This window comes from Ursus arctos, unplaced genomic scaffold (genome assembly GCF_023065955.2).
Source record: "Ursus arctos isolate Adak ecotype North America unplaced genomic scaffold, UrsArc2.0 scaffold_9, whole genome shotgun sequence".
Classification (NCBI taxonomy): Eukaryota; Metazoa; Chordata; class Mammalia; order Carnivora; family Ursidae; genus Ursus; species Ursus arctos.
Genome location: NW_026623111.1, coordinates 34,174,575 through 34,196,179, shown reverse-complemented (window position 1 = coordinate 34,196,179; position 21,605 = coordinate 34,174,575). Strand labels below are relative to the sequence as shown.

The 21,605-nt window shown below is 40.6% G+C and overlaps 1 protein-coding gene across 4 annotated transcripts in view; it reads right to left on the bottom strand.

Annotated features, from left to right (window-relative positions):
* GRXCR1 (glutaredoxin and cysteine rich domain containing 1) overlaps positions 1 to 21,605 on the bottom strand; it is a 296,287-nt gene that overhangs the window by 95,922 nt on the left and 178,760 nt on the right. Inside the window, exon 1 of one of the 4 annotated variants that reach the window (XM_048211780.2) lies at positions 20,537 to 21,133. The exons of the other annotated variants lie outside the window; for them this stretch is intronic. Within the exon in view, the coding sequence (XP_048067737.1) occupies positions 20,537 to 21,046 (510 nt within the window). The 5' untranslated portion in view covers positions 21,047 to 21,133. Of the gene's footprint in view, positions 1 to 20,536; positions 21,134 to 21,605 lie in introns of those variants that run through there. 4 annotated transcript variants of the gene reach the window in all.

Here is a 21,605-nt window from a genome sequence, read left to right as displayed (position 1 = left end):
CAAACATGCAACAGTTTGTTACCAATCCATGAAATGTTTTACTGAGTGCATGTTACATATTTATGCCAGATAATCTCCACAAATCCCTATGACCCCTGTTTAAATATCAGTTTTTTAGATATCCTTTACCCAAACAAGACACTTTTGAAAGTGAAATGTGTCCGAAGAATTACACCAAGGCATTAAACCACAGGGGAAACTAAGACATAAGGTCATCTTATCTCTGTTTGCCCTCATTGCTGCCTATGGCTGACTTTCTGGGTTCTCACTAAGAATTCAACAGCTTTCCAGTCTTACCTCCCACCATTTCAACTCCCTTTATTGGCTCCCAAACATATCTTATATCCGTGCTAAGACTCACTTCCCCATTTTCTAAGGTAAGTATATCATATGTAATAAAGTGTTATATGCCAGGTACTGTTCTAATCTCTATAAACATATTGCTTATTTTAATCCTCAAAATACCCACATAAATAAAGCATAATTACTGACTCAAATTTATAGATGAGGCAACTAAAATTTTCCCAAGATGACACAGATGAAGGTGATATGTGCTGGAGGAGTTTGAACACATCTTTTCCAGAGTCACTGCTGTCCACTACTCCATATACTGCCTAGTTCAAATCTTATCCACGCCTAGAAACTTCCTTGTCCTTCTATCCCCAGAAGATCCCAGAATCTTCTGATCTCCTAGTAAACATATTTTCTGCTAGTTATTTCCCTATTTACCCACACTACCTCATAATATTTCATCTCTCAGTGTATTATCTTCTCCTCTTTTATTATTATTAATAACGTTATGCGTCTGTGTCTTCCCTATCTAATTCTTGAGAGGAGGAGCCCTATGTTCATAATTACTGATTTATTGCTTGATTTTTTTATAGTTTCATTGTTACTGCTTTGTTGATTTTATATATATCAAAGACATATTTGGATACCTAGTAAATTTCTTTCAAAATATATCCATGTTCAATTGCTTTCGAATGGCCTTAAATTAGATTAGATTTTCTTTGTTTGGGAAAAGCAGTCCACTGAAAAATCAAAATGTACTCAATTCCTTTGGGCCACAACTATTTATGGAACGTGTATTATGTAGCCAAGTACTATGCTAGGCACCCAGGATACGGACATTTAAAATATGGTCCCTCACAGGTCTCTGTGGCAGGCCAAGTAGTAAATAGATTTCTGTGTTAGAGTTATAGTATGTTGTAATGGGGCTTTGGTAGAGCTCTAATACAGGTGGTTCAAGAGCTATAGAGGCATTTAACACTAACTGGGGGGAAGCACGGAAGCTTCTAGGGAAGAGGCACATCTGAGGTAAGTTTAAAAGATTGAGTTAACTGAGAGAAAAGTAGCAGCATTTCAAGAAGAGAAATCAGCATGTACCAAAAACAAAGGGAAAAAATTAGATTATATAAAATGGCAAAGTATGGTTAGAGGACCTGTATTGGTACACAGAGGCTCTAGGGGATACGATGTCCAGAGATGAGGCTGGAAGAGTAAAATGGAAAATCAGGGAAAGCTTTATACGTCATGTATATCAGCTGCCTCTTCGGTTCCATGTCCCAACCACGGCTTCAAGAAACAGTTCCACAGGAGCTTTGTTTCATTTTGTGCTGAGAGATACTCCCCCATGAATCTGTGCCATACATCTTTTGCTTTGAGCTCTGGATCTTCTCCAGCTCCTCAGGGTGGGCACTGAAAGAAGACCACTCAGCTCTTAGGCCTATGTAGCCTAGAAATGGGTGTGTGGTGCGTGGGGGGATATAGATCTCTTGGGGTGATCCTCACCAAAAGGAAAGAGCCCATAAAAAATGCTTCTCCCTGTTGGTGTGGATTCTGAAAGGCATTCTAGACACTCCTCAAAAGGCCCCGGCAGGATGTAGGATCAAAGGAACCCTAGTCGCTCAAGGCAGTGATCAATGCACCTTTGTATTGGCTTTACCTCCTACCCTCTTCCACATTCCTCCATCTCTCCCTCCTGCCCTGAGATCACTTCCCCAGTAAGCTACCTTCACGCAAGTCCTTGCTTCATATTCTGCTTTTGAGAAGAACTCAGGCTCATACAGCGGACTAGGAAGTTTGATTTTGTATGTAGATGCTACGAGAACCACGGGTTTGTTTTCATCAGGGGAGTAACATGATTAGCTCTTCGGTTGTATGAGGAAGAAATCCACAGGAGGCTGAGAAACGGAATGGGGGAGAGTTTCTTCATATCTATGGCAACATAAAGTTACTGAGAAAACCCTGGAAGTAAATGGATTTGTTTTAATGAGAAAATGACAATAATGGCCTTCAAAAATGGCTAACCAGATGGCACTTTCTGATTGTATTTTGTGGAAAGAGAAAAATGTGCGGGGACTAGATCTGGCTCCAGGATAAATTATTAAGTAGATAGAGTTTAGGGGTTTGGGCTCTTTACCTTTTCCTGTTTTGACATTCTTTTCAGAAATTTTTTAGTAACAATGATGTGCTGGTCAACTACTTTCAGGAAGAGGAACAAAGCCCCAATTTCTAGTGTTAGCCAATTTCTGTTCTGGGAATACTCCCACCACAAACAATTTCAAACTGCCAAGGGTTTCACAACTGACTCACTGACTTACTGAATATTTAACAATCCTCTCTCCCCCACACCGCTGCCACTTCCACGGGAAGGGCCCTGGCTACTCTGAACTCAGGCAACCAGTACTCTAGTTTCCCCTCTTTCTCGAAAAGCAAACTGCCTTTCACTGCTCTTCAATGCAATCTTTTCCCGAGAGATCCTAGTATCCTGAATTTTGATCCCTTCCCCACCCAACACTTGTCCTCCCTTGTCTCCAGATAACATCATTTTATGTTTATGGGCTGTGGTGGGTGCTGGGGTGTGTCCACAGCCCTCCCCTTCACAGGGTTGGTACACTGTCCTCAGCTACTGTGAGTGGTAGCTGCTAACTCTTCTGAGCTGCCTCTTCCTCTGAACAGAGGGTAAGTCCCTCAGATGAATGGGAGCCACGTTATCTGGGAGACTGCAGGGGGAAGGGCAGCCGACTGTTGACATGAACAGAACCTTACACTGATCTACCAGTATTAATAACTCATCTTAATAAGACCTGATGAGCAAGATCTGAACATAATAAGACACACTGCTCCACAGCGTGGGCGATAAACCCCATAAAGATCCAAGAACTTGCAGCTCCTGGTGAATTATTTAGGAGTCTGGTGGATTAAGGCGTGTTGGAACCTCCTCTCAAAAGGAAAAGACAAATTATTTTGCCCCTTCTACCTCTAGGAAAGAAGCAAAGTGCTCTGTGGACCCCTTCGGGTGTTAGAGGACACATCTGTTTATCATGTGGCACAGAAGCTTGCTCGCAGGGCTCACACAAAGAACAGCTGCAGGCTGAAAATGAGCAACCCTGAAGCATGGTTCCTACAGCCCAGTAGATTCCATGTTCCTAGCGCACCTGTAGTGCAGAGGCTTTCTGTCAGAATCTCCAGCCAGCCACAACAGCAAAGACACAGCACCAATCCCAAGCCTAGGGTTCTGGATCAAGACCAACACCATGCTATGCCATGTACCATACTGTCCAGAACCTTACAGGGCTTTAGAATAGCATCTTGAAGGTACAGATGATACACCAGCTTGGAGATGACACCCTGTGGGAAAGAAGCATCATTCTTCGGGATGCCACTTATACCTTAAGCCAGGGGTTATTATATGGTGCTATACTGCCAATAGCTAGAATTCATGGGTCCAGGAACCAGTGGGAAGATGTTGGGATGATCCTATTTACCATCACTCCTAGGTACCCAGCTGGGGAACTCCTACAACTTTAGGTATTACTAGTTTTAAGTTCTTGGTCCCAGAAGGGAATATATCCACCAAATAACACAATGAGAGGCTCACTAAACTTAAAGCTACTGTTGATATCTAGTCACCTTAGGCTCACCATGACAGTAATCGAGTTAGTATGAAAAGGAGTTATTGTACTGTATTGCAGAAGGATTTAACCCTGATTGTCTCGAAGAGCTAGAACTGCTGCTACATATTAGGGGCAGATAAAAATATATCTGGTACTCAAGTGCCTCTCTTGGTATTCACTTGGTTTTAAACGTAAATGGTCAAGTACAGCAACCATTGCTTGACAAGGGCATAGTGATCAGAGACTCAGACTCCACAAGGACTTAAAATATGGGCCACCCAACCAAGCAAGCCACCTAGACCAGCAGGAGCACTAGCTAGGTAGGGGGAAGGGGTCTAAAATGGATAATAAAAGAGGGAGAAAATGAGTCCCAGTTATCACTTTGAGACCAACCACAGTGTGGGGGCTATAATTTATCCCATTCACTCTCCCACTCACTGCGGCAAGTTTGTGCCTGGATGGAATAAACTTAATGGAAGAAGCATGTAAATCTGAACAGTGCCAGAGGAGGACTACAGCAGATGCTCCCAGTACCCCTCCACAAGGCTGGCTGACCCATGCCCCCCACAACCCCACCACTGTGAATATTGGCTGCTAAAAACTCACAGCTTCCCCTTCCCCTGGTTAAATGTCTCAGCAGTATGGATGACACCTTGACATACACACAAAACACACACACACACACACACACACACACACACACACACACACACACGACCAGCCAATGGCCGATGACAGACTGAGGAGGGCGTACTGAATGGCAGCCCTTTCCTGCAAGGTGGGAACAAATCCATGGTGCAATTTGTATTCTGAGTATCCAGACTGCAGCTGGGCTCCAGGCAAGATCGCTCCCTTGCTGAGTTTTCTTCCCTTGCCCTAACCTGCTCCTTTCACCCCTTCCTTCTGAGAGTACTCCCTCAAAAAATCGCCTTTCGTGAGAACCTAATCTCAGGTTCTGCTTCTAGGGACTTCAACCTAAGCCTAACAGATCGCTGGACTAGGAAAATGGGAAAAATAATGGAAAGAATTTCAGGCGACAGTTCAAAATGGAGACCAAAATATGCAGGGCAAATGTTTTTTCATTGTCCTTTAAATCCTACTGAGATGTTGTCAGCCTCTATCATGCAAAGTAAGTTAATATCTAGCTTGCAAATGTGCTGAGGATTAAAGAAACAGTATTGTTAGAAAGGTACCTGAGATCATTTCTGTCACATGTGTACATTCGATAAAGGGTTGCTCTTATTACCAATACTAATAATATAGCTTGAAATAATTGTTTTAAAAAGCTTGTTATGACTAGCAGAATCGGGACAGTCAGAGCAGCATTGCTGAAAGGCTTGCTGAGAGCGAGTCTGCCCTGCTCTGCATGCAGAACGCTTTTCTATCATTGTTCTCCTCAAATGTGAAATGAGTTCCACCTCACTGACTGTGGAGCCCCTGAGGTGATTGGCTTGGGAGGGGGAGGCGGGAGGGGGACAGCGAAGGAGGAAGCTGTGGCAATGATCACTGACTCTGTAGTCATTGTGTTCTGTATTTTATTTTGTTTTTGATTCAAAGGAGGCAAGCAGAAGGGAAAAATAAAGCCCTGCGCGCTGTTTGGGGGATGCTGCTTTGTGTGTTAGATGGTTCAGCTTAAATCGGATGTGGCATGCACCTTTTTTAAAATGACACAATTAGCGCCCTGCTACGATGATGGCAGATAACTAGTAGACTTAGACTTATATTGCGGTTAGTTAGTAATAAATTGTTTACCACCCGTAATGTCATTTGAGGTCTGTGAGTTTCTAGTGTTAGAATAATAGAATCAGGTAAAAACCTCAAGGCCTCAGAAAAGATGGATGGCAGCCAGAAATCAGAAGGAATGAATACTGAAAAAATAATAATAATAAAATAAAACAAAATAAGATAAAATAAAATAAAATAAAATAAAATAAAATAAGAGGAAATGAACCTGGAAAGACAGGAAAAAACAAAGACAGGCAGAATAAATGTTATGAAATATGATCACTATTAAAGTGCTTTTGTAATTCAAGTAGCATGATCTACTGTGACTTAAATTGCATAAAATAAAAATCAAATCTTATCAAAGTTCTCGAGTAATGGTGTGGCGGGCATTTCCAAACCCATGCCCCATGCTCCCTTCCACCAGAGAGGCAATGCCATATATTCACTTCCCCAGCCTCTTGGTATAACAAGCAGTGGCCATAAGACCCTCTTCCAGCTAATGAGATGTAAGACAATACTTCTAGGAAGTTTCCAGAATTTTCTTTTTTTTTTCTTTCTGATAGAAGAGGCACCCCTACATAGAACGTCCTTTTTTGCTCTGTTTCTTTTTCTGTTTTTGACTCTGGCGTGGCTTTAAGCTATGGCAGTCTCGAATCCAGGAGGGAAGTTCATAAAGAAGCTAAGGATGAGAAAGCAGAACAGTAGAAACTGGGTTGTTTACCATATTATCAAGCCACCAAACCACCTGCGCACCACACCAGCCTTTTCTGAACTGCTTAATTGATGGAATAAATGTCTGAGTAGTTTAAGCCATGTCTAGTAGTCTGCTCTGTGGAGCACGTCCCATATATTTACGAATACCTCCCTGATTAGTGTTGAAAGGCATAATAAGTCAATCCAGGCTATTATTAAAGACGAGAAAGAGTCCACCTTTGCCCAGGAGAGGCAGGCCAGGCTTTGAGGATGGCAGGTGTTGTACAGGAATGCTCAGACACAAGGCACGTGGAGGGCTGGCTGAGCTCACAGGTATGGAGCCAACTCCAGCAGAGCCAGGCTGGCAAACACAGGCCAAGTAGTCACAGGAGGTGAAGACTACAGAATCCAAAACAAAGAGCCAGCGAGGGGCCGAAGCCAAGGGAGAATCTCAGAGGAACTGGCCTCAGGAAAGCAGGTTTGTGTGGCAGAGCCAAACCAAGTTTAAAGGCAGCAGCTAAGACTTCCCAAAGGAAATGAGTTCAACCAACAAAACTTGCAGTACCATAATGCCTTTTAAGGAGGAGCTCAGGGCTTCCCATGAAGCCCTGGTTTTAAAAGACGTGATGTAAGGGGAACAAGAGCTCTATAAGGTTTACAGAATTCAGATGTCCTGCCTCTGTCCCCCACAAGCTCTAACTGCTTATAATATTTTATAGTAACTATGAGTTTGTCTTCTCATAAGAAAGAATTTAGTTCATCTGAGGTCAGATATCATGCTTTATTTGTCTTTGTGTCTCATTGCCTATCAGAGTACTTAGCGATGACTGATTCTACAGGGGCCAATGAGACGCTGCTCTAAGATGGGCCACTCTTAGCATGAACATCATTTTGAGTTAAAAGTAATTAAAACGCAGATGTGGAAGAGCTCTCTTCCTGGTCTTCAACTGCCTAAATTTACATTGGAAAGGAGAGCCTGTATCAGGAAAAGAGTTATTAACAGAGACTCCCCTTTACCTAAGACTCATATCTGAATAAAAGGGCAACCTTTGTTTTTTGAAACATCTTTCACCTTCCTGCTAATGGCCTTTCTCCCGTTTGTAACCTCAGACCCCACCTCTCTCTTTAGCTCATGTAAACTTCATGTTGCCTCATTGTCCTTAGAATTTCCATGTCTGAATGGATTCCCCTATATACACTATTAAATTTGATTTTCTCCTGTTAATCTGTCTCATGTCAATTTGATTCTCTATGTCCAGCTAGAAGGACCTTGTAGAGCAGAGGAAGGTCTTCCTCCCCCCAACAATTCACAGTTTGTTTAGAAGATGGATAATAGGAGTATCTGGATGGCTCAGTTGGTTAAACATCCAACTCCTGATCTCAGCTCAAGTCCCATGTTGGGCTCTATGCTGTGCCTACTTAAAAAAAAAAAAAAAAAAAGAATATGGATAATAAAAATAATAACAGTATTTATTGACCACTTACAATGTGCCAGGCATTATGCAAAATGGTTTATACAACAACAGTTCATAGGAAATCATCACAATCATTATCCTGTTTTCAACAATGAAAAAATTAGGACCTACAAAAGTTAAGTAAATTTCCCTAAAAAATCCACGTAGGAAATACCAGACTCTGCATCTGAAACCAGGTCACCTCCCTCCAGAGAACAGTGTTCTTACCTCTTCATGGAGGGAATGGGAACACAAAAATCATTTAAGACACCGCTAAAGAATTATGGTATTTGTTCCTTTTTTCTCTTACAAAGGAAAGTGGGGATTCTTAGAAACTTGGGTTTTTTCTTGCCCCTGTGAGTAATTGATAGAGCTATGATTTCAAGGGCCTGGACATACGATGAAGTTGGGTAGTTTTAAGAATTAGAAAAAATAGAAGTTGGACATCCTGAGAGAGAACTTATGTGCAGGGCCGCGTGAGCACCTCCAGCAGCCGCGTGAGCACCTCCAGCAGCAGCGCAGCATCACGGGGCTGAAGAAGCAGAGAGAAGATGGATGCACCAGAATCCATGACCAGGACCATCTCTAGGTTTTCTGGCCTCTTGCAAACCTGCATATCCTGCAGGTCACAATGGGTAGGGAAAGAAGCCCCAGTGATGACTCGTATAGGACTTCCCGTCCACCCTTAGAAAGAGGAGTCACTTTTAATCTGGTATGGAAAAATCAAGTCAAATGATGTTTCCAGCGGTGGCTGGTTGTGCCTCACGTTTACACCTCCAACAGAAACAAGGGAAGGAAAAGAGAGAGGAAGAGACTGTGGTGCAGGCTGAGTGGGCAGCTACCTAATTTCCAGCACAGGCTTTGGGTCTGCTTCAGTCCTCATAAGCTCTCACCACTTCAGGGGACAGATTCATCTCCAGAAATCTTAGAAATATGAAAAACACTTCTTGAGAAAGCCAACTGGTAACTGAGGCAGAAAGCACTGGCCATGGAGGATGCTGAAACAGTCATGAACTGAGAGGAATCATAAAAGAAAAATAAAATAAAATAAAATAAATAAATAAATAAATAAATATATATATGAAAAGAACAATCCCATAGTTAGAGGGGGAGCCCTGACAGCTGTGATTAATTAAGAGACTCTATGATGCTGTGCCTCAAAATTCCATGATTTAGTTTTTCGTATGATTAAAAAGAGAGGTGGTGACCTCAGGAAAGGATGGTTGGTTGATTTGTATTACCCTCGTAAGAGATTTCCTAATACTTTCTTTTACCTGACAAATGTGCATAACTTTATGTTGTCCTAGAACTATAGTTAAAAGCAAGAGGTACTCAGAGAGGCAAATTTTCAGCCTTCAGGCTCCTGCTATTGTGTTTTAATTGGGAATGAATTTCCATGGCTCTAGAAGCCCAATACTACGGAGTATTGATCCAATTGACCCAACATACAAAATTTGTGTCATGACTACAAGCTACCTGCTTCCCAGAAATCACAGTTATTTTCCTGAGATTGTAGGAAATAGGATCCATGACCCCTAGGAGACAAATGACTCCCTTCCTGAACCAAGTTTCTGGCACTGTATGAGTCATGTGTAAAGATCATTGTTAAAGAACCTCATAAAGGGAAACCCCTGGAACCCTCTGAGGCTGACACAGTCTGTGGTACAACCACTTACACATCATTCGTTTCTCTCCTTTTTCTGCGTTAGAAAAAGACCACTAGTTTAAATGTATTGGTTTTAATACTTACTAAAGTACATTTGCTACTTAATTGGAGGTGCTTTATTTCCTTTATTTCTTTTTACTCTCTTAATATCATTCCATGCTGCTAATTTGCCATAATCAAAACTGTGTTCCATCGACTCCACGAAAGTGCTAAGGCACAGCTAGTTACAGGACCAGAGTCCAAAAGGATTAACATCTTGCACTAACACAATAAAATTAAATTTTGTTGAACATAGAGTCCTGAATATAAACACAGAAAAAAGCTAACGAGTACTATAGTAAATAAACACAGATGTTTTGTGGGATTGAAGTTTTAACCTCATGAATTTTTTCACTGAGAAAAGATGCTTGAAGGAGTCAACAAGCCAACATCACACCCCTGTGATGTGGCCAAAAATATTAATTTAGTCTTAAGCTACACTCATGGAAATGGATGAGATGGCCTTCTCTCTATCCTGGTATGATCAGTTTCGGTAGGGTCAATACCCATAGGATGGTGAGACTTGAATCCATGGTTTGCCAAAGACCCTGAATCTCTTGCCCCCATACTTTGTAAGATCTTGGCAGAGATACTATAGAGAAAATGTAGGCATCCAACGAGTAGTTGGGCACCAGTTGCTTAGTGGATAAGAGCCCAAGCTCTGGAGTCAAACTTTCCAATAATTATATCACTTACCCTCATGTGACTTTGAGCAAGGTACTCAGTGAACTTGTACCAGCTTGCTTCTGCTGCTTAACCAACCACTCCAAAAAGAGTGCAATACAACACTAAGCATTTATTGCTCGCTCATGAGTCTGCAGTTTAGCTGGTAATGGGTAGATCTGGGCTAAGCTATGCAGGATTTGGCTTCAAACTGTTGGTTGGGTACAGGTCTGTTTTTCATGTCTCTCACTCTCTTAGGACCAGCCAGCTTCCTGCAGCATGCCCTTCTCTTGCTGATGGAAGGGGTGCAAGAGGGAAAACTCAGCCATTGCACTTGCCACATCTATTACCATCCCATTGTCCAAAGGGAGTCATGTGGCCAAACTTAAGTCAAGCGTTGCAGAAGTGCACTCCTATCCTCACGTGGCCATGGCAGAAGTGTGTTAATGTGTGACACACTGGAAAAAAATTTAACCTACCACAAAGCCATAGTTTTCTCATAAACAAAATACGTTTACTGCACCTACCAGCTGTGGCGGGCAGACTAACGGCCGGACAAAAATGCTCCTGCCCTAATCCCCACAACCTGCGAATATAGTACCTTACATGGCAAAAGATCATTGCACTAAGGATTTTGAGACAGGAAGATTATCCTGGATTATCCAGGTAGGCCCAATATAATCACAAAGGTCTTTAGAAGGGAAAGAAGATGGGGTGTTAGAAAAGGAGACATAGCAATGGAAGCAGAGGTCAGAGTGAGGTGGGAACAGGAGCCAAAGAATGTGGGCAGCCTCCAGGAGCTGGAAAAGGCAACGAATGAATTCTTCCCTAAAGCCTCCAGGAGGAATACAGCCCTACGGAAAGCTTGATTTTAGTCCCATAAAACTCATTCCAGACTTCTGACCTCCAGAACTAAAAAGTAATAAATTCATGTTGTAAGCCACCAAGTTCGTGGCAATCTGTTTCAATAGGAATAGGACAGTAATATACTAGGTGAGTAATTATCATTGTTCAGTCTCCCCTAAATATGGATACTGCAGGCTTTCTTCTTTCGTATAACCCCATAATTAATGTGGACGCCACAGGTCTTGCTCTTTATTTCTGGGGAAAGTTAGGAGTCCTGTGCCATTGAAAAGGGAAGTGTTCACTTGGAATAGTTTGGAAGGAGCTCAGCAGAATCTTGAAACATGAGAGGGCATCACTTCTTCCAGATGTCTCTCAAGCAGTGTGCTGACAGCTGTCAAAAGAAGGCACTCATGAGTCAGTCATGAGAGGACACACAAAGCTGGCTCTACATCAAAGGTCATGTGTAGTAAGCACAGCCGCTCTGCCTGCCTGGGCTGCTTCTGGGGCGCTCATGAGCAGGGCTATCCCATAGCTCATCCAGGCTGACCCTGTTCTAATCCAGAAGCCCACCCCCGAATCTCTAGACCTGCCAGTTTCCCCTGAGGTCACAGCCCATCCAACTCTTCTCCCTTCCTAAAATGACCCTCATTCAGTCTCCACCAGATTGGCACTCTCTCTCCCTCTTTGATCTCCACTGACTTGTTAGAACATAATTCCCCAGCACCTTCTCTTCTGACAAAAACTATCTCTTGCAAATCAATAACCAGGCTTTCACTACTCTACCTATTTTGTGGAACTAGTCAAGCTTTCAGACTTTTCATATAATAAAGATTTTCAATTCCATACACTTAGTTACATAAAAGGTGCAAAAAATGGGCAACTTACTTCTTCATGGCCTGTTGGAGGAGTTCATCAAGAAGACATGACTGTCAGTTGACAGGCAATGAGAGGCTCCTCACTTCGTCCTCTGTCCTTGGAATGTATGCTCTGCCCACCCTTCCCACAGTGGGAGCTGTTTCAAGGATGCAGCCTTGAGAGAGTGAGGTGTTGCTGAGGTCATCTGGATAGTATTTGTGACTGAAGCCAGTTAAGGCCTCTATTTAAACTTATAAAATTCTGGCAGGTATGGAGATCTACTCGTCTTTCGGCTGCTCAAGACAAGCTTCATACGTAGGTTCCCTTGCTTATTAAACCTGCCATCTACCAGTCTGGAGTGGCCCACCTCTTTCCCTGGTCAATTCCTCCCCTCCATGTATGGGAGCTGGTTTCAGATTTCACTGGGGAAGCTCCAGAGATTGGGAACTAATGCTAATTTTGTTGTTTGGGAATCAGTACAATAAGGAATACTTCTACAATTTGTTCTATTAATTATGAAGGTGAGTTACATGAACATATGTGCATATATCTCTTTCTTCCTAACAAGATGTTCTAAGGCATAAATAATTTGTCTGAAATTAGGTGAGATAATGAATTATTGCAAAAATAAAATTGAGCAACGAGATCCTATTACTTGAAAAGACTTGTGCACGTGAACTAATGTCCCTTAACAAAAATTTCTGCATGATATTTTAATCTGTCTGTGATTTCTAAAATTCCTTCCAGGCAATAGTGATTGAGGAATTGACACATTTGTATAGTGTGTCAACTTATAGACTATTAAATATTTGTATTGCTTTTATACAAAATTCTAAGTACTAGGTTTGAGAGAAAATATCAGAAACTCTGCTAGCGTGAGTAGGGCCACCTAAAGGATATTTGTCTAGTCCTGCTATTATATTGCTTTTATAATGTTTGGAAACATCAGATGCGAATTTCCTAATTATGTGGTAACCATTAGCTGCCAGTAAGAGTTCATTAAGCAGTTTCCAGTCATCTTGTGAAATCTGTGGGTTTTCTCAGCATGTTGTTCTAAAGTCAGAACTCAGGTAAATTAATGGATTAAGCTTCAAGCTCCCACAAATTAAAATGTCATGATGATCCCATGTCCTGATGACACAAGTGTTCTGATGAATAGGGAAGAATGAGAATTATTCCAATGAGATATTCACTGAACTAACGAGAGAAAGTTGTAGTGAGATTCATGGAACTTGGACAAATATTCATGCTCAGAGTCACTGTTACTGACCTCTGGAGCCTTGTAGGATCAAGGTAAGAGTCATTAATGATGCAGATAACCCTTCAGTTCCTGGGCCCTGAGATGGAACCAAATTAGAAAGAAAATAAGATAATTTGAAGAAAGGAATACAATAAAATGATGGTCTAATAACGGAAAGACTAAATGGAGGAAAATATAAGCATTGGAGAAATGGAAAATAGGTAGCAGAGGCTATGTTAGACCAGTAAGAAAACAGAGAGGGAAAGGAAGAGAAAGTCAAGTTTTGTATCTGAATTCTCACAGAAATCACTTCATACAACTATTCACAATATACCACTGAATAGTTCGTGAAGGCAGGAGTTGGGTTTTATTCCTCACATTATCTAGCTTAGTGACGGCTCCAGAATAGATATGTAGTAAATGGTAATTAAAAGAATGATTGAATGAATATAGGAGATAACCTGTAACAGAAAAAAATGTAATGGAGCAAGCTACTAACACTTCACCATGCAAAATCTATTCCTATCTGTAGAGAGCAAAATGGAGTCTCTCACGTCAAGCAGGAACCTGTGTCAAGCAATGATGTAAGCAGGTAAGGTCCTGCAGCTGGGAGACATCGCTGGGACCAGTGTCAGCTGACCTCCCCAGAACTGATACGGAGCAGTACCAGAGGAGATCTGCAGGGACCCAAAACCGATTAAATCCCTTCAAAAAGGGAAGGATTTTGGCAGTAAACTGTCAGATTCTTCAGACCTGACCCCTCTATGTCTGCCCACTTAAAAAAGGCAACTGCCGCTGAAGGCTCTGCCCGATTGATCTCAGAACTGAGATCCTTCCCTGCTTGAACATCAGAAGCAGTCAGTGCTGAGAGCTGACCCGGACCAGACCGAGGCCTTATCTCAACTGTGCGCTCACAGATGACTTCGTGTTTGGTTCATTCACTTCCTGCACCCCTTCTGTTATCTTGTTTATTTTGTGGCTTATCTTCTGTTCTGCTCTGTGTGCTGTGGAAGAGGCCAAGTTTAATCTCATGGTGAACTGTCATTGAGTCTGGCATCCTGAACCTGCTTTTTTAATTGTGATTTAACTTTGTTTTCTGATTGAATAAAGCTGACAAGGTGGAAAGACACACGTCATGTGTGCACCTTCATAGCGTGATCATGACACTATCCAATATGGAAATCTCCAAACCCAGAAGAGATGGAAAAGAAGAAAATAATCACCGTGAAAGAGAATTTCACCTAATTCATTAACGCAAAGAAAGAACATTTATTGAGGTCCTAAAGAGTTATTGGTATCAAATGTTGTGGCCAAGAGTAGCATAGCATTGGTACATGGAAGGTGGTCACTGTAACAGGAGGCCAGCTGGTTTGAACGATTCCCTTGCTTCAAGCTTACACACTCCTTGCCTGCTAATCTCAGTTCATTGGTTGGAAGCAGAACTAACCTCCTTTCCTTGAGGTTTCACGGGCCTTGAGGAATAAAGGACCAGACTTTCCTGGAAGCTAAGTCCTGACCCCATTAAAAACAGCTGCCACTGAAGCCAGCCAGCCTGTTCAGGCTCAAATTGACATGTGATTAACTGCTTGAGTACCAGCTTCTCCTGCACGCAGCCCCCATCATTCCCCAAGCCTTCCACTCGAAACACCCCCCACCGCCCCACCTTCGCCTAGACTGGGAAGATGGTCTTTGAGACATTAGTTCACCATCTTCCCAAGTTGAGGCTTCCTGAATAAAGCAACCTGTCACTTGTCTCTCGAGCATTGATATTCAAGAGGTGAGCAGCCGAAATGAGTTTAGAACAGGTTCCCTGTCCAGTAATAATAGGACCTTCAGGTCCATCAGTTTGCAATTCTTTAATTGTACATAAAAAATAGATCAGTGGTACCAGCCCGTTTTGGGTGCTTCTTTTCCTGCTTCTTGGATAACAAGTCACCTAATTTCTTAATGTAGTTTCTTGCATCATCTGGAATTGTATCAAAAATCCTAGTGTCTTGCTACTTCCTGATAGCTAAAAGAGGCAATATTTTCATTAGTAAATGCTTATTTTGATAGAACATTACATAAGAATTTTTTCTGAATAAATGTGATATTGAATCCTACAACAATGTTTCATACACAGAGAAGATGCTCAAATTATTAAGAATTATTATTTAATTATTAATTAAAATTAAATTATTATTAATAATTATTAATAATGATACTACCTCATAAAGTTGCTATGAGAAATAAATATGTCAATGCACATAAATAATAAGAACAGTGCATTCTGTACTTGATCAATATTTAGTATTACTGTTGCTGTTTTCCAGCATGATCCAAATAAACCACTGGGATCAAGGAGTCATCAAGAGTATCACCTTGTTTTCACTGGAATATTATTCTATTGCCAAAGCTAGATAAAGTGAACCAGAGATGAATAGCAATAAGTACAGCCAGGAATTTCTGGTAATCATCCATCCTCAAGTTAGTGAACAACGCTGAGCAGGGGTCTTCCTTGAGCTAATCCATCACCCCCTTCCAGGGTCAACCCTTGCAATCTCAAAATAATTTAATCAAATGATATTATAGAGATGATAAGCTTTGCTAAATTTTAAAAATCCAATTTAAAACTGAGTAGAAGCTATTTAGCTCTGCAGAGAAACCTTCCCTAGGTGAAGATTTGAACATTCAATAAACAATAGATTTTAAAATCTGCTAACCAAATACAGAAGTTTCAAAAGACTAAATCATAACGTATTTATCACAGGTAACAATGTGATGATTGATTTAGTCTTATCAATCTTCAAGTTTGTAATTATAATGTTTCAAAAGGTAAGGTTGAGTGTTCTTGTATACAGCATTGTACTTTTAAAAACTAACAAAGCCTAAACGGTAAAAGGCAGAGTTCTCATGTTACTAGCGTTGGGCCAGACGCTTGATTTCTCTGACACTCAGTTATCTACAAACAGGCATTATAATAGTCATTTTCCTGCTTATTTCATAAAATCTTTGGTACAATCCAGTAAAATAATGTATGTGAAAACCTTTGCAAAATGCAAATTGTTCTGCAAATGTATGATTTTTATTTTCCTTATCTTGAAATGTTAAAGTGCTCATAAATATAAGCACATTAATCACAGATGTTCATGTAAATACAAAGATGAAAGTTATATGTTTGAGTTTTTAGAACAGAGCCAGCGAGTTATAGTATGTGGTATCGATTTTTCTCGAATCTGGTAGTTTTAAATTTGTAAAAAGAGGGAATTTAAATTATAGAAATTACGGAAAAAGATTCTAACCGGGTATACAACAGATTATACAAGTTTGAAGATATGGTCAAGACAAGATTACTGATTCTTAAATACCGTCTGAAATTTAATCCCAGAAGAAAATATTAGAAAAAAACAAATGACCTTAATTATCTGCATCGCTGACCCAGCCCAAGAAACACTGGAAATATGCTGCTACTAAGACCAAGGTGTATCTCAAATCTAATCATGCACTGAGTGGATGAGACCTCTGAGCTATATAGTGGCTTTGCAATTTGTCTTCCATGAAGTAACTAATTTTAAAAAATAAATAAAAAATAATTTTTTCTAAAATTTTCCAGTTATGAGGAGTAAAATCATTTATCTAGGTAGGATTATCCTTATAGCAGAATATCTTAAAAAGAACTAAAACAGAACACCTACATCAGACTATACTGGTAATTTCAGGAACCATTTCTAAACCAACTAATTGATAAATTAGGATACCAGTAGGAAACAAGTCTGTCAGGATATCTTTATTTATCTTTGGCTCAGGAAAGACCTTCCTGGTGATCTAACATGATCAGAAGAACAAATAACCGATCAATGCATAACTTCTTTGCTTTCCCCCTTAAATATTGAAGACATAAAGGACATTAAATATTTGTATTAACTCTAGAGAACCGGGTGGATTTCCCTTTTACACGCGAGGTCAGTGACTCTCAAACTTTAGTGTATGCACAAACAACTGAAACAGCAGCTAGTAAATGCATACCTCCAGGCCACAACTAGATTCCAAGTTTTCAGATTTCCAAACTGGCCTCTCTTGAGCGTTATACTCTCGTCGTTTCTGGGAAAAATGGATAAGCCAAGCACCTGTATCTGAAGACCCATAATCTAGACCCGTTGGAAACCTTGAGTGATTCGCAAATGAAACAACGGACCATCCTCTACAAGGCCCACCTAAGCATCCATGTGGATTTTCTCTTTTTACCTCCTGGTCCGTTCCTACCCACAAAAACCTTAATTAATATTGCACATCCTCAATTCCCCAGAATTCTATAGGGTAAACTAATTAACAAGAGAAATGGGCATGTGTTCTAACATCCCTTTTATAGATAACTTTCTAAATAAGCACTGCTAAGAGGGACGCCTGGGTGGCTCAGTTGGTTAAGCATCTGCCTTCTGTTCAGTCATGATTCCAGAGTCCTGGGATTGGGTCCCTCATTGGATTCCTTGCTCAGCGGGGAGCCTGCTTCTCCCTCTGCCAGCTGCTCCCCCTGCTTGTGCTCTCTCTCTTTCTCTCTCTTTCTGACAAATACATAAATAAAATCTTTAAATAAAATAAGTACTGCTAAAGAAGTATAAATGTTTGAGGCAAATAATTTCAACTACTCTCGACATAGTTGAAATTTTTGCAAGGTACATGCCAATATTCTATGAGACAGGAATAACAGAATGGGAAACTAACAGAGAAGAAGCCAAGTGATATACAAATTCTTTGGAAGCTTTTATTTATATTGAGGATTTCCTCTCCAGTTTCAAGTTAAGTGCTTTAAGATTTTATAACTTAAAACAGGAAGAAATACCTGTTTCTTCAATTACAGTTCCTTGCTTCAATACGATTGTGCATTGAAACCTTAATCAAATATCTAAGATACCACTCCTCATTTTTCCTCCCTGAGAGAAATTGCTACATTATAGTTGCATCCAGTTAACTTTCCTGATTACTTTCCAAGGGATATAGAAAATATACAGCGATCCAGGGAAGAGGCACATCTGGTCCCATAACCATAGGAGTAACTGAATGGTAACTTCTGTTTTTAGTCCTCGGGGCTTCTCTGCTACTGCGTTGCAGGAAACCTACTCGGTCACCCTAAGGCACATGCCTAAGACATTTGTCACTCCTTATGACATACCTATCCTTTAGCAAGCAGCTAGCAACCAAGTTAGCTCTCTATATAATGCTGTGTAGGTGTATTGAGCCACTCCGAGGGGCATTGTTTAAACAATGGTGTGAATGGAGCCCCCTAAAATACTGCACCTGGCAGCCCCCATCCAAGGTAGGAGCTCCTTCAACTTATATTTTGTCCTGGAGAAATCAGAGAACATTCCATGACGATGATGGTGATGATGATGATGAAACTAATGATGACGGTCAAAATTAGTGAATACCTACAATATGCTGATTACTTTGCCCACATTATAAAGAAGGACCAGCTAGAAAAAAAATGATTAAATATCAGACTTTGAGGGGCTTCTGTTAGTAACCACTATTGTTTTCATAAAGCAAAGGGTAATTGGAGTAGAGGTAAACTATTAGGAAATGACAGTTTTATTAGATTTTTTTCTCAAAAAAAGGGTGATGGAATTATGCATAGAAAAATACACAAGTAGGGGCACCTGAGTGGGCTCAGTTGGTTAAGCGTCTGCCTTCCACTCAGGTCACGATCTCGGAGTCCTGGGATGGAGCCCCATGTCGGGCTCCCTGCTCAGTGGGGAGTCTGCTTCTCCCTCTCTCTCACCCTCTGCCTCTCCCCCTGCTTGTGCTCACTCTCTCTCTCTCTCTCAAATAAATAAATAAAATCTTAAAAAAAAAAAAGAAAAATATACAAGTAAACTATTGGAAACTAATCTAGTACTAACATTTGATTTTGGAATTTCCTTTATCTCTTACAGGTGAATTTCTAGCTCTACTAGGACAAAGCCATAGGGAGGAAAAGTTTTTCTCTTGTAGCATATGAAGATTTAAGGTAGTTATGCATAAATTATAATTTGGGGGGAGATTTGAACAAATTCACATCAAAGTACTAAAACTGGTGCAGCAATTTCATAAAACCCTCCAGATCATAAAGCAATTCAAATCACGATTCAACTAAGTGCTAAATTAATCACAATAAATGCAAACATTTTTTAAACTTAATTATTATAGAGTCTTGGTCTACACCTTGGCAATAATTTCTGCAGTGGGTGAAACAGAGAGGCTACCAAGATGATCTCAACCTAACAGTCATATCTCTAGAAATCTATACAAGATTTTTTCCAACCTAGTCAAACATAGACATCAGTTTCTAATTTTTGGTTCCCCACCCCCACCCTTAATCAGTGAAGTCTTTCATGGGTAAATTCTATATATGAAAAGAACCTTTGATCTTAACTGTTTTTACCCTTTAATTTCTTTTTTAAAAATCTTTGTGATGAGATCTTTCCAAATACTTCTTTCGAAATGAAAAATAATCAGATACCTTTGGTTAAAACCCTTTCTCCCTACCACTACTGTGTCCTTATATAACGCAGAGGCACTGAATAATTCATCAAGGAGATTTTATTTAAATATTGAGAATAATATAAAACGGTATTACAATGAAAAATATTGGCTTGCTACCTTAATGATAGTGATTATGAATTCTATTCCTGAAATAACGATGCCTGTTTTTAACAGAAAATCATTTTACCAATGCTTCCGGGCAATTTCAAAAATTTGTCTAAACATTAGATCATTGCCAAAGGCCCCAGGACCCGAAATATACATTCCTACATTACTGTGCAGAGTTTATCACATTTTAAAGGCTAATGTTTTTACTATAAAATCTGGATCTCAGTCTATATATATAGTGGAATCGTTATATTTATAGAGGAATAGTTATAGAGCAATAACTTCTTCAAGTGCCACTCTGGAGTTCTCATGGGCAAATGAATGGAGACATGCACCTCGGGTAAAACCTGCAACCTCCAGAGCAGTGACAGAAAGTCCAAGTTCACCTTTACAGCTTCACACCATTCCAACTGAATCCAGTGCTGCTGAATGCGGCACTCCATCTTCTCTGGTTTAAAATCTATATAAGAGATGATAAATGGGAATCTAGTATCTCGAGGATGATAAACCAGAAATTACCTTTCAAATTGTGCTCAGATGCTTTGAACACTATAGTCTGTCTTTTTTTTTCTTGGCTAAGAAACAGATGCATTGTTTTAATCACTGCACACTGGAAGAAAAGACCACTCAAATGTTAGAAATTTGGCTTTGAGAATCCATCTAATTTGCTAAGCATAATGACCCTATTTTTGACCGATGGCTGTGGAGACAATATCTTAGATGGGGGAGTGACTCATGAAGTATGTAGGAGTCATGAATAAGAGAGGCTTGCTTTCAACTGGAGGGCAGAGAGGTATTGAGAAGGTGAGTCCAGAACAAAGCCCAAGGGGAGCAAAGTGCATTGACTTACCTGCAGTACTTTGGTCAAATTGTTAAATAGAGCCTGGCCAGCACTCACTTTGTACTTGACGCCTCTGACTGTGCCATTTTTGCTTAAAATGTTGACTCTTCTTGTACCAAAACCCTTCTCACTAGCAGCCCTTGCTAACACCAGCAAGTTATCCTGGTCGTTCTCATACTCGTCACCTTCCGATCCTATGTGGCCGTTCTGCTGTCCATCAGACTCACTCAGTCCATCTATCCCACAGATGCTGGCACATTCAGAATCCAGAGAGCCTGATGGTTGCCCATCTTCATACACCTCCTTCAGAACCCTCCCGCTGTGAGATGACGCGATCCGAAACCGGACTTTCCGTGGCCTGTCATTTTCTGGCTTTATGTCCCTTTTTAGCATGATCACTTCTACCCGCATAAACAGTTCACATAATTCTGGATCCCTTGTTATTGCAAGAGTCCATTTACCACATAGCAATGTCAGAGCTTTATTCTCCCGACAGCAGCACTCATACGAAACTAACATTGAAAGGAAAGAAGATTCCTAAGAACTTACAGTGCATCTCTGCTATTAATAATGAATGTGTGTGTGTGTGCTATGGTTACCTTTAAACTAAAACCTGCAAATGATCCCAGCCTTTAAATATTAAAAAGCCATGGTGGACTCCTTAACAGGACAAGTGCAAGTAAGTGGCAGACAATGCAAAGCATGGCGTAAGGAAATGAAAGACTTGAACTTTGAAGCCAGTGATGATCGTTGAAAAGGATCTTAGCAGAAAAGTATCTCTACAACTCACTGCTCAGGGTGGAGGCCAGAGACCTAATGTGGAATCTAATGTGGAGGACGGGACGAGTTTTTGTCCTCCCATAGTCCTTATATCTTCTGTCCTCCACTGTTAGCAGGGGATCTTTAAAAAGGGCAGCGGACTACACGCCAACCTAGAGCTTTTAACACTAGTTCTCTAATCATCTATTAGATTTCATCAGCATTGTATAAGCTGCATTTTCAATCTACATCTTCATGCACAAGTGGTTTTGCTAAAGAATAACTTTTTTTAACAAGCTATGAAAAGAGAGAACATTTG